This window comes from Hemibagrus wyckioides, linkage group LG26 (assembly GCF_019097595.1).
Source record: "Hemibagrus wyckioides isolate EC202008001 linkage group LG26, SWU_Hwy_1.0, whole genome shotgun sequence".
Lineage (NCBI taxonomy): Eukaryota > Metazoa > Chordata > Actinopteri > Siluriformes > Bagridae > Hemibagrus > Hemibagrus wyckioides.
Window position 1 is genome coordinate 10,673,986 of NC_080735.1, and position 13,630 is coordinate 10,687,615.

At 41.9% G+C, this 13,630-nt stretch overlaps 2 protein-coding genes across 3 annotated transcripts in view; one reads left to right on the forward strand and one right to left on the reverse strand.

The window, feature by feature from the left end:
• Positions 1–5,914, forward strand: zgc:175214 (uncharacterized protein LOC557610 homolog). Its single transcript, XM_058381195.1, has 6 exons — positions 1–1,193; positions 1,879–2,029; positions 3,073–3,115; positions 3,609–3,650; positions 4,054–4,136; positions 5,774–5,914. The coding sequence occupies exons 1-6, from the start codon at positions 1,169–1,171 to the stop codon at positions 5,889–5,891; spliced, it is 462 nt and encodes a 153-aa protein (XP_058237178.1). The 5' UTR covers positions 1–1,168; the 3' UTR covers positions 5,892–5,914.
• Positions 5,896–13,630, reverse strand: part of pdcd11 (programmed cell death 11) — a 26,976-nt gene continuing 19,241 nt past the window's right edge. Inside the window, exons 29-36 of one of the 2 annotated variants that reach the window (XM_058381190.1) lie at positions 13,364–13,535; positions 11,644–11,835; positions 11,415–11,564; positions 11,053–11,303; positions 8,831–8,999; positions 8,521–8,674; positions 7,789–7,954; positions 5,896–7,139 (exon numbers count right to left, since the gene is read on the reverse strand). In XM_058381190.1, the coding sequence (XP_058237173.1) occupies positions 6,968–7,139; positions 7,789–7,954; positions 8,521–8,674; positions 8,831–8,999; positions 11,053–11,303; positions 11,415–11,564; positions 11,644–11,835; positions 13,364–13,535 (1,426 nt within the window). In that variant the 3' untranslated portion in view covers positions 5,896–6,967. The remainder of the gene's footprint in view (positions 7,140–7,788; positions 7,955–8,520; positions 8,675–8,830; positions 9,000–11,052; positions 11,304–11,414; positions 11,565–11,643; positions 11,836–13,363; positions 13,536–13,630) is intronic. The other variant, XM_058381191.1, reaches the window with a different exon arrangement.

Here is a 13,630-nt window from a genome sequence, read left to right on the forward strand (position 1 = left end):
AGGCAAACCGGGGATCACATGAGCAGAGATCTGTTTACAAACTGAGGCTGGGAGGCTGAGGTAGCGAGAAACACAGCAGCTAACACTCTGGGACAACGATAGCCTTGCTTCACACACACACACACAATGCTCCACCCTACACCCAGTCCGGAGAGAGCAAGGAATTCTGGATGAACTGTTTTATCAGCCATTGTGGGTTTTTTGTTTTTCCTCTTCAAGGACTGAGGGACCAGATGGTTTGAGGTGGCAAGAAAACACTCCCCCATACAGGCTGCATATACAGTCATACACGCAACCACAGACTTCTACACAACGACCATTCTCTGTATGAGGGTTTGTACGACGAGGACGTTTTTGTCTCCTTCTTCTTCTTCTTCTTTTCGGAGGGGCCCTGCGTAAGGAATACCTTTGACGAATCAGCCATTTTCAGTACCAGACAAAAGAGGAGGACTTTTCCAAGAAGCAGAATGACATCAGATGGACAATGCTTGTCAAGATCTATTTATTAGGACATCACTGCAGGAGCCGGACAAAGACCATTTCACAGGATATAGCTAAACGCCTGGCCTCGATCCAATCCTAGGGATTCCTTTTCTTTTTCATTTTGCTTTTATTTCCTCCAACACTTTAGGAAGCATCTTAAAGGAACACAAGACCTTGTATGAGATCAGACCTTCGTGTCTTATAGGAGACTGAACTTCTTTTGCTGTGTATGTGTGTGAGAGAGAGAGAGAGAGAGAGAGAGAGAGAGAGACTTTGAATCTGTGATTTCTTCGGAGTGTGTCACTTTAACACTCCAATTGAGTCATTCTCCAAACACAGGAAACGATTATCAAGGACACGACATGGTCGCTTTGTCTTTGTGGCCGCGTGCACGCGAAGTCTTTTGTGCGGCGATCGTGAACGACAGAAAACGATGACGACGGAAAACGACGACTAAACACGAGCGGAGCGTCGAAGCTAAATAATTACCGAAAAGCCAGGTCTCCTCTACGAACTTCCGGAACTCGGAAACCTCGGACATACAACGGAGTGTACTGAAAGTAAAAGAGAAAGAAAGAAAGAAAAGAAAACATAGATATAGATATATAGATATATATATATACCGTGAACTGTGTGAAAGTATCAGCGCGGAGGCGCTTTCGATTCGATTTCCGTGTCAGATTACATGCAGCCATTCCAATGGTGTAACGGTAAGAAGATCCACAACAAACCCCCTTCTATATCAATTATTATTCACCTTGTGAGTGTTTCTATGTCGGTAGCATTGCCTTTTACTCACTTTTTAAATCACTGTGCCAAAAATATTAGACATATATAAACAATTTGGAGCAAAAAAAAGTTGAGTTGAAAGTTACTCTGGATGGCCATTTAAGTATCAAGATATCTTTGAGTTGTCTTCATAATGAAACACTTCTTAGTTTGTATAGTATATTAGTAGTTTGTTGAACCATAGGACTATCATCAAGCAAGATGAATTTCCTAACCACCAAAGTGAATAAAACAGATGTCCAGCATCAAATTTCAGCTTTACTTTTGCTTTGGTCACTTGTAATATATGAATGAATGTGACAAGTCTTTATTTTGTATGAATGGGGATCTTTATAACACACACACACACACACACACACTCCAGGTGCTCATCTCTGGAGGGCCAGATGGTGGTTTTGTTGGAGGCAGCACCACAGTCTTCCATGTTTGCTTTGTGCGTTGTTAATTACCCAGAGTTCCCTTGGCACAGAGTGTGCAGACAGTCGAACCGAAAAGCCACCGGTCTGGCCTGGTCAAATATTTGCCCCTGCTTTTATGATCATTCCCGTTCCAGCTGTTGGACATTTTGTGTATCTTGATGTGAACCAACGGTGTGTTTATGTACAGGTTGCCCTTGTGGAGTAGGACTGCAGCATTCACACTGCAATATGTCTTCCGAAGACTTGTACCATTTGCCCCTCAACATCTATGTCATCGTGCTGGGCATCGGCTTGTTCATCTTTATGCTCAGCGTCATCTTCTGTTGCTATCTGTTCAGGTGCGAGCATTCATATATGTGGGTTCGGGTCGGGGCATGTTCACGTAAAAGAGTTAAGAAACATTAATAGCTTCGCAAAAGACACTTAGGATGTGGTCCATTTGCTAACAATTTAATGACCGCCCAACTCAGCCATTTCATCACATGCTAAGAAGCATACGGATCAGCAAATATTGCCTTTTATGGCTGACCATAGATACGTGTATACATAATAATAACAATAATAATAATAATAATAATAATGTTACTAAAAACTAATATACAGTTTTGGCAGATGAAGTGCATGTCTTAATCTGTTTTCAAAAACTTCAGTAAGAGACCAACTTTTCTTTATCGCTGTACTATGCCAACTCTCTAGTCATATGGACAGTTCATCACACACTCACCACTTCCTCTCTTTTAAGATGCATTTTAACCAAATTGGCCTTTATGGCTGACCTTTGATCTGTGTCCAAAATAATCCGTTCAGTTTTATTTGTCTAGCACTTTTAGTTATAGACATAGACCCAAAGCATCTTTACACAACTCCAGATAATTTTTTTTGTACTGTATATGGAGTAAGCCAGAGGTGAGAGTGGAAAGGAAAAACCTCCTGAGATAACAGGAAGACGAATCCTTGAGAGGAAAGAGAAGCCGTTGTCTTGATGGGTGGGTGGTGGCGATGGGGATGTTAGCTTAGTGTTAGGCTACTGATTAAAAGGTTGTGAGTATTGAATCCCAGGTCCACCAAGCTCCCACTGCTGGGCCCATGAGCAAGGCCCTTAAATCCACCATTTCTCAGTTGTCTAAAATGAGATAAATTGTAAGTCACTCTAAATAAGGGTGTCTACCCAAAGTAAATGTGGTAATTGTGGTTAAAGGATGTTCAGGATGAGCACAGGTTACAGGAGCAGTCCTTAGGTACAAATCTACAGTATCCAAATTTTATGTAATAATATGTTTGACAAAACCAATTTTTGGTTGCAGATAAAATATCTGTGGTATATTAGAACACACACAGGAAGTCTGGGTGGTCTTCATGTTTTGTTTTTTTGCCTCTGCAGGTTGAAGCAACAAGACACAAGACAACAGTACAGCTACAATGAGGTACTGCAATATGGCTGCCATTATGACATGGGGGGAAAAAACTTGAAGTTTATTTCTTGTAAATACCTGTGCCAGTAAAATTTGGAGATATCGTGTTTTGTCCTGTCATGAAGTGATTTGGGCAACAACAGTTCTTTAAGCCTGTTAACATACAGGATCTGTGGGTTAAGACCAGTGGACGTAAATATAGAATAAACTCTGTAGCCGTCACCATGAAACCCAATCTCACTCCTCATAGATGACCTTCAGACGATGACCTTGCAGTGAGCGTAGTAGCTTTGACACGAGGCATTTGGCAAACGAATAAAATGCATCATCTGCCAGTGGGCTACTTTTAAACTAAAAGCCTGTTGAATTGGTGAACAACTAAAATGCCATTCGTGATATTAAACGGTTTGGTAAACAAGCTGGAATGCAGTAAATACGCTGATATGTGAAGAATACCAAGCAAACGTGGCTGTGTTGTCTGAAATGCTCATGTTTCTTCTAACAGGTGGTGCTGAAAGGGGCAGGGAAGAAGCTGAGCCTTCTCGGAGTACGTGTGCAAGCTCTCATGTTGTGAATTTGTGTTCACGTGTAAAAACTATACATCTTGGCTTTGAGATGCGACGTGGGTGTGTGGGTGTAAAGTCGGTGCACTTGCTTTCTACCTTCCATCTGGCCTGCTTTTCAAACCACGAGGAGGAAATATCTCACTACCAATTTGTTTTTGTTTTTTTCACACATTTTTAGAATGCAGGTGGTTTTTAATATTAAGTCATAAGACAATACTATTCTATATATGTTGGTTGCAAAGACCCTAGAAGCTGTGAATTGTTCATTAACTTAATTAAAGAGACATTTTTTGCTAGATCAACCCAGGAATTATAAAGCATGATTGTCACTTGAACCTCCAAAGTCCTCCAAAATGAAGCATGTGTCTGATTTTTCTGTTCCAGCAACCCTGTGCAGTGTGTCTGGAGGAATTTAAAGCCCGGGATGAGCTGGGCGTGTGTCCGTGCTCGCACACCTTCCATAAGAAGTAAGCATTAATTCAAGAAAACGGTTAAAAGAATAATAATAATGAAAAGAGAACACTGTTGCACTCAGAAAAAGGAGGCTGTCAGAGTTGTTTATCATGGACTTGCCAAATGAAACAGACTACAGGACATGATTAAAGAGCTTTGGCAGGGACGTTGTGGATTACACCAACAGTGGCTAAAATATCAAAAGCATCTTATGACCAATTCCACGCCAGCGTCCATTAGCACTTACATTTTTGATATTTAGTTTGCTTGGGGCATCCACTTACACCTGATCTGAAAATAGCTCCAAGCTTTAAAGTGCTAACGCTGCTAGGGATGCGCTAGTAAGCCCAGTCAGCATTACACAAAGGAGGTCACAAATGCTAGTATTTTTTATTGTTAGTCATGTGACAGTGAATTTTTTTTAATCAGGCATAACATTATGACCGCCTGCCTAATATTGTGTTGGCTCACCTTTACCTGCCAAAACAGCCCTGACCCATCATGCACTGTGTGTTCTGACACCTTTCTATCAGAACCAGCATTAACTTCTTCAGCAATTTGAGCAACAGTAGCTCATCTGCTGGACAGGATCACACGGGCCAGCCTTCACTCCCCAAGTGCATCAGTGAGCCTTGGCCGCCCATAATTCACCACTGTTCCTTCCTTAGACCACTTTTGATAGATACTGACCACTGCAGACCGGGAACACCCCACAAGAGCTGCAGTTTTGGAGATCCTCTGATCCACTCGTCTAGCCATCACAATCTGACCCTTGTCAAACTCACTCAAATCCTTACGCTTGTCCATTTTTTCTGCTTCTAACACATCAACTTTGAGGACAAAATGTTCACTTGCTGCCTAATATATCCCACCCACTAACAGGTGCCATGATGAGGAGATAACCAGTTTTATTCACGGCACCTCTCGGTGGTCATAATGTTATGCCTGATCGGTGCATTTCATTTATATTTATTTCTCGTGTGCAAGCATTCGCTGGTAATATAATTTCCTTTGGGATTAATAAAGTTCTATCTTATCTTGTACATTACTCAGAATGAACAGATAATGTGTTGTAAACAGAAACAAATAGGACTTTTTATTATTATTTTTATTTTTTGCCCAGAATGGATTATAGGGCATTGGGTGAAGTGAGAGGTTTGTACTTTTATGTTGGCATTGGTGAGTGATTAGTTATGAAGTTTGCATGAGAAAAATAAAAGGAATCCATTCATTAATTAACAACAATTAAAAAAAGTCCACATCATTAGCTGTTATAGCCCTAATTTATATTAGATGCATGTGGCACATGTACAGGTCAAGATTAGTTGAATCGTTATGGTTCAGAATGGGTTCGAGTGCCCGCTATGTCTGTGGGTGGAACACAGTGCTTTGTTTTTGGGAAATGATTACAAGTAGGAACTTGTTAACGTGGTTGAGGTTCCAGTTCGGCTCTAAGGACATTGAGCAAGAATCTTCAACCGCTGTTTGCATTCCAAAGTTTCACTTTGTTGCTTGGCCAAAAAAAAGTCTTGACAGATTAAACAAACACCATACAGCACACACACATCTGTGTAAATGCTAATCAATCAGAATCTTCATACTCAAGAAAACCTCTCATTAAAGCTCGATGTTCTCATCCTGTTCTCTTCAGGTGCCTGCTGAAATGGCTGGAGATTCGCAGTGTTTGCCCCATGTGCAACAAACCCATCATGCGACTGCACAACACACCCCGTGGAGCAGAAGGCCCACAAGACCCCGAGGAGGTGTGATCTGATTTCCAGAAAAAAAAAATATATATGTGTATCTATAAGAGAAAAAAAAAATGGCACAACCCCCAAAAAACCGTTGGGCCACACCCGTGTTTATCGTCTCCACAACTGCCATATTTGGAGCACACGAGATGTGAAGAGACGAAACACGACCTCCATATGCACCAAACCCCTTTGGAGGCCTAGTGGACTTGAGAAGTAGCACCTAATTGGCGAGAAACAAAAGTATATGCCATTGATTTGACTTTGCGATTAAGACCAGTGTTCCTTCGCAAGGTGCGAGAAGTGTACCGCCGGGCGAGGACGGGGAGGGGTGGGGGGGTTAAGAGGCAGGTAAACAGCTCAGCGGTTCAGTCTCTCGAGATGCCTCTAAGCAACTGATGAGAAACAACACTGAACTGCAGCAAGCGTATGACGAGCACTGTTCACAAACAGTGTGTAACTAAACAGACGCGATAGAAATGCATGATAATCAGTCTGTTTTTGGCCTGATGTCTAAAAGGCTATAGTGTGTAGATAAAATGTGTTGTTCTGTTCGAAAGGTACTGTGAGTCTTTGTTGGGCCTTGTATAGTGATTAAAAGAAGATATGAGCTAATAATCAGCAGTTAAACTGTACTTCCCCATTACTGAATATGTATCAGGGCCAAACCCATTGCCACTTTTTAATTTGTATAGTTTCTTTCTTTTTTTTGAATAAAATGTTTTGTGGATAAAGCTCTTTATAAAGAGTGACTGATTTCCTGACATTTTAATTCATCCACTTACAAAATCATGACAGAACTTGGGTATTTTTTTTCCAACCTCAAATTTATTATATATATATATATAAAAAAATGGCCAGCCTCTAAATCATCTGTTTCGGTTTTCTTCGGCTGAAGTCTTTCATCAATCCTATTAAGTTCGTCGATTAGATTCCATAAAAGAATCCAGACAAGCGAAACTGATGCAATTTTATACCACAAATCAGAGATAATGGCATAAAGAAGATACATTTCTATCCTCCCAAAGCCACAAGATTAAGATCCTCATGTTTACTGGTTCCTGTGATTAATGGTTCCACATCGACGGCTAGTTCTAGTTAGCGGCGTCGCTCCCTTTGGACTCCACGTACTCCATGGCTTTTTGCTTGACTGCTTGGATGCTCTCTGGTGTGCCGTGCTTCTTCTCGTAGTCCAGGTAGCGCTTGAAGAAGAACTTGACCTTTTTCACCGATACACTAAGATGGACCACGCGATCGAAGAGCGCCCTAGAGAGGAGGAGGAGGAATAGGATTCGTTCAGAATTTATTATGGAGCCATTCGTGCTCATTTTATCTTCAGTGATTGATTGAAATGTAGCCTGAATTTCAGTTAGGATGAAGATCTGATTTGAAATGATAACCAGCATTTTAACTGTATTAACCCATGAATTCATTAAATAATCCATTATGCTAGAAACTGCTAGAATTGTATTTCTATTTGAGAGATATTTATTCAGAAATATTTATTCACAGCTATTATTTTGTCCATGTGAAGGTTTTCCAGGCTGCCATATGCCACATGTTCAATACTCATTATTTAATGATGCTGTCTCATCACTGTATAAACACTAAAATAAATATTTCTATCCATAGAAATACAGTAACTCTCCTTATCATAGCTCTTTGTCAAGTTAGGATTAAATAAGCCTGTTCCTGTGAAGGTTTGCGCTCGGATTTGATCTTGTCAAATCATCAAGTCTTATCAATCTGACTAAATAATTATAATAATAATAATATCCATGTATAACAAACATGGCCCAGGTCTGTAATATGTATATCTATATTACTATAATAGCAGACGCAAATTGCACATTTTCTGTTATAGGAAATATGTTTTCTGTTGTTAGTCTAGTCCTACCACTAACCAGCAGCTCACCTGACATCTTTCTGCGAGCCATGCTTCATCATCAGGTCTATGAAGACAGACCACAGGTCTGTGCGTTTGGGGTAGCTGCTCAGGACTTTTTCAAACATGGCCTTAGCTCGCTCTTCATTCCCGTACTGGAACTCCAACCGGGCGAATCTGACGATCAAGTCCACATCTGTAATGACAAATGAATCATTTATCCTTCTACAGCCAAAATACCGACCAGGCATAACATTATGACCACCTGCATAATATCGTGTGCCAAAACAGCCCCGATCCGTCATGCACTGTGTATTCTGACACCTTTCTCTCAGAACCAGCATTAACTTCTTCAGCAATTTTTAAGCAACAGTAGATCGTCTGTTGGATCGGATCACACGGGCCAGCCTTCGATCACCCCACAAGAGCTGCAGTTTTAGAGATGCTCTGATCCAGTCGTCTAGCCATCACAATTTGGCCCTTCGTCAAACTTACTTTTGTCAAATCCTTACGCTTGCCCATTTTTCCTGCTTCTAACACATCAACGTTGAGGACAAAATGTTCACTTGCTGCCTAATATATCCCACCCACTAACAGGTGCCATGATGAGGAGTTATTCACTTCACCTCTCAGTGGTCATAATGTTAAGCCTGATCGCTGTATAAACAGCATTTATAACTAAAATGACTAATACTGGGAGTTAAGATGAAGCTAGCTTTAGTATGCGAACGGATTATGTAAAATAAATAAATAAATGCTTACGCTCTTTATTGGACAGACTCTGCAGCGCCCTCTGGAGGAGAGCATTGGCGGCGTCGCTGTGTCCCTGACGCAGCAAGAAAGAGCCGTAACTTTGCCACACGGCTTTCTCCTGCCTGAAGCGCTTCACCATGTTCTTATAAAGGTTCTCCGCTTCCTGCAAACAGATAGACACACCCAGCCTCCAGTAAACAGAACTGAATAAAGGTGCTTTAAAATTCAATAATCTATTCGCTGGCTCGGAGTTGCTTCAAACGGAAAAGAGAAGCTCTAAATGAATGTAAAACACCAGATTAAAGGGGAAGAATCGCACCTTGATCTTGTCGGATTTGGTGTAAATATCTGCCAGCTGCTGGTAGACAGGCATGGGCTCGCAGTACTGAATGGCTCGCTCAAACACTTTCTGAAGGCTCTCTTCAGTACCGTACATGTTCTCCAGGTTGAGCAGAGCCACCCAGACATTCAGCTTCTCCTGCTCCTCCCTACAGAAACAGAGATGGGGACCTTTCTAGAGATCTGAACAGCTTTCTGATTTCCACCGACGTCTTATCCTCCCAGTTAACCAAAAGAGAGGCTGAAAGATGAATTTGCTCCTGTTTTGTAGTTTCCATGTTGAGCATTGAATGTCTTGGTCACGTCACACACTGCAGTGGTGTTTAATATGAGTCTCATTTTAAAAGTAGACACTCAGGGCTTTAAGAATCTGTAGTTTTTATACACGTATCCATTGTTATCTAGCCTACTAGGGGCAATATATTCATAGAAACAAAAATTTCCGCACAAATATTTCTATCTTCAAATTAAACAATGATATCAAACCAAATCTCTGCTCTCTGAGATGCCCCAAGTGCAAAAATCTGAAGGTGGTAACAACCACTGAAATTCCAAATAAGGATATCCCAACAGAGATAAAAACACGTCTCACACTACAGAGACTCAGACTTAGATGCAGAGATAAAATAATTCGGTTGTTTATACTGATTGAAAATGTCTGATAAGGGTTGGGTTTGACATAATATGCAAACCTTCACGGCTTGCTAAGTATTTATCAGACACAACAGACATAGCTCTGTCACTTCCATGGTAACTAGCTGTAATATGTTGATGCCGTGCTTACAGACCTACACAGTCACCAGCCATGGTAAAGATAAGAGGAAAGAAATTGGCTTTTTGAGATGAATCAGCTTTATCTTACAGTGAAAAATTAATTCGTTAAAAACGTAATAATAAAATAACCTTTTAAAAAAATGTAAAAATATTCTTTCCTATTTAAAGCATTTTAAGGAAACTTTTCTGATGAGCAAATGTATAATCAAAGCATGGTCCTATTTGAATTTTTTCAGGAGGAAGTCAACCGTGACTTCCCGTTTCACTGAAATATAAATAACGTGACACCGAGCCCAGATTTTTTTAAATCAACATGAGAGAGAGAGAGTCATATTTCCAGTTCGAGATTAAACCCAAGACATGCATCATGACAGTCCCTGTAAAATGTTAGCTTTATAAGCTAGTGCTCAAAAAAATTTGCATTTAGAATATACAGTGGAACCTTGGCATACGAATGCCCTCCCTCACAAATTTTGGCCTTAAGAATTGACATTTTGCAAGAAATCTGCAACTGCACATGAAGCATTTTCGTTATACGAACAAACTGAACCGAAATGAAAGTCACGCATACGTCCGGGAGCCCTTTAAAACTCGTTTGCGTCAGTGGAAAGCCAAGCGAAGTGAGTTTACGAATTCTTTTCAGTCAGTGAAAGCTGTTTCGACAGAGTCAACCCACGATACCAATGCTGCCTTTAGCATACATTCAAAAGCTAGGTGATTTTTCGGGTGTTTATTTGTTGACAGATTGGTGGTGTGGGAGGTCCGTTTTATTTTTAGCCCAAGCTTGGTGGCACGACTTCCTGTGAGGAGCCTTCCCATGGGTCAGTTCTTTGTAAGCAGCCATACAGTTTACATGCGCTTTGTATTGATAATATTTTTGGGTGACTGGAACGGATTATCTGTATTCACGTTATTTCTTATGGGGAAATTTGTTTCGTAATACAAGAGCTCACCTCCAGAACGAAATAAATTCATATGCCAAGGTTCCACTGTGTACTCATTTAAAGCATACAGTCTCTCTCCATCACCAATACGGATCAATAAATTTGATAAACATCATTTAGCGTCTCATCAGATTTTCTGTCCAATCAAACACTCTGTAGAGTATGAAAGTCCCGCGCCCAACATTATAAATATTACCTTGGTGTTGTTGAGTGACGAGCCTGGGTTGCATGTGTGTCTTTGTCTGATTGAACTGTAATTTTCGTTAAAAAGGAAATTCATTCAGAGGTATTTGTGAATCCAATGCTTCACTCAGGCTTATGTCTGTGGTACTACTCGCTGAGATTAAGCTAAACGCTATTGGATATTTAAAAAGTGGGAGGAGTCACTCGAGACATCCCATCCTGACTTGAGCTGAGGCAGTTCACAGAGACTATAATATCAATACCAAGGGTGCCAATAAATGCTCTATTCTCACTCACGCACCTGAAGGAGATGGTTTTGAGGGCTCTCTCAGCTACAGCGCGAGCCTGCTCGATCTGAGTGGCCTGCAGCTGGAAGGCCATGTACTGCAGCCAGAGCAGAGACGAGTCTGGTGACGAGAGCAGCAGCCGCTCAAACCCCTCCGCGCTCTCCGGTCGCGCCGAGGGCTCCATGAGCTCCGCCTCCAGTTTGCTGAGCTTCAGCTCCGCTTCCTTACGTTCTAGCTCCGCCTCCCGACGAGACTTCTTGGCTGTCTGGGGAAGAGAAAACAGACAAGCTGAAGAGAAGCAGAATGATTTCGTGATCAGATGTAGAGATGTGGAACTGAATGGATGTTAGTGTGTATGTGGGAGAGAGAGAGAGACCTTGCTGTCATCCTGCTCATCATCGCTGGACTCGTACTCGTTTAGGGCCGAAGATGCAGGTTTGAGAGAGCTCAGCGCTACATCCCAGGAGAAATCAGATGCTACTTGTAGACGGTTCGACTCTTCTGGAGCTGAAGCTGCAGTTTTAGCCTAAAAAAAAACCCCAACATAGTTATGGTATGAAAGTATTAAATCATATGAAAAGTTTTAGGGTGTTTTTTTGTCTCACCTTTTTCTTTGCTTTGTCCTTTTTCTCTGTGCTCTTTTCTCTAAAATACACCTCAACTCCACTATCCTGATCTTCAGCTTGCGAGTTCATGGTCTCTTGCTCCTTCGTTAATTTCTTGTTTTTCTTGATGTCTGCATCATTTTCTCCTTTCTTTAGTTTCTTCTGTGGCCCGGCTTCGTTCTGTAGCGATAACTGCCAAACACAGACCCAGGTGAGATACACTTGCTGGTCATTTTTATTAGGAACAGAGAGAGATCAGGAGCATAGACGACCAGATCGGTTTGAACCGACTGGAAGGCTACAGTAACTCTGACAATCACTCGTGATGAGCAGAAAGGCATCTCTTGAAAACTATGCACGTCAAACCTTCAACAGCAAAAGATGTCACAATGACAATGTACAGGGTTTCCTACACACGGGTGAGACTTGGGGGTATTTATATTTACTTTTATAGCATTTGGCAGACGTCCTTATCGAGTGCATTAAAGATTCTATCAATGAATACATCGATACTGGTTAATTAGGTCACAGGTTAAGAAGATCATCAGTTGAAAAGCAAGTGTTTGTTTAGGTATTTCTAGAAGAGATAGGTCTATCTGAGCGTTCAGCTGTTCAGGCATCAGAACGGAATGAAGTTCATTCCACCACCTCGGTGCAGGAAGTCGTGATGCGTACCTTTCCTGTAACCCTGAGAGATGACGGGATCTGTTATGCAGTGCTGGAGGATCTGAGGGAGCTTGGTGCAGTGCGGGAAGTGATAAGTGCTTCGTGGCAAGAGGTCCGTTTTTGGATTTGTTGGCAAGCATCAGGGTTTTAAATCTGATTCGGGGCAGATACCGGAAACCAGTGGAGGGAGTGTCTCACTAGTGGGGTGGGGTAGGGTGGAGTGGGAGAACTTCGGAAGGTCGAATAGCATTTAGAGGCAGACCTGCCAGGATCTCGATATGACGGGGGACTGAATGAGTTACCTGAGGGGCCACACTGGAGTACACATCACTCCACTGAAAGTATTAGGACATTTAGGGAAAACAGGCCTTGTTTCCTGTTTAAATTAGAAGCCTTTATTTGTCACATACACATTACAGCATTCTTTCTTGGGGTCAGACTGTAGGGTCAGCCATGATACATCACCCCTGGAGCAGTGAGGGTTAAGGGCTCTTGCTCAACAGCCCAACAGTGGCAGCTTGGCTTGAACCCTGATCCTCTGAACCCCAGAGCCTTAACCACTTAAGCCCTTAACAAGTAGCAAGAATAGAGCAGTAGAGTGCTGAAGTAACTTCTTATTATCTCAGGCCACTCAAACTTACGTGAATGAGTAAAGCATTTGTGTTACATCCTGTTACTACACTCGTTTAGCGAACATGACGAGCAGTGACTGAAATGCATTTTTGCTCAACAAAGAGAAGGAGGAAAATGTCCCGTCAGTGAGACAGATGAAATGACAGATGCAGGAGAGAGCTGACGTGGGGGTGAAGTAAGACTCAAGCTGAAGCACTGGGGGACACACGTGATGCACAACACGTAGTCATAGTCGTTCATATTCATAATATCTCCACCTCGTGTATAACAGTCTATCTCTCTACACAACTAGCTGGAAGGAAAGTAAAGGAAACCGATACAGACACGAGAAGAACGTCTGAAAGTCCACATGGACAGGATCCAGAGTTGGGCTCAGGTTATAGAATCAAACAGTAGTGCGATGGGATAAAGAGACACACACCTGCTTGCTCTCAGACATCTTGCGCTTCTTTGCAGCATTCTTCTTGTCGTGCTCCTCCTTGTCCTTTCCCCTCAGGCGCAGCGGGAGCCCAAGGGATTCTGGGAGAATGTCTGGTTTCCCGGTGTCCTCTGGGAGCAAGGAGAGATCCACGTGGCCGGTCTCTGCATCAACCCTGAATGTAAACACAGACATTTAACAAATATCCCCAAGACATGTAAAAGCTTGAAAAAACAGGAGTGAGGTATTACTGATGTATTTTATGTCATA

Coding starts and splice junctions, on each gene's coding strand:
- zgc:175214 (XM_058381195.1), top strand. CDS start 1,169: ATGCAGCCATTCCAATGGTGTAACG. Junction 2,030..3,072: donor TTCTGTTGCTATCTGTTCAG/GTGCGAGCATTC, acceptor TTGCCTCTGCAG/GTTGAAGCAACAAGACACAA. Junction 4,137..5,773: donor TCGCACACCTTCCATAAGAA/GTAAGCATTAAT, acceptor TGTTCTCTTCAG/GTGCCTGCTGAAATGGCTGG.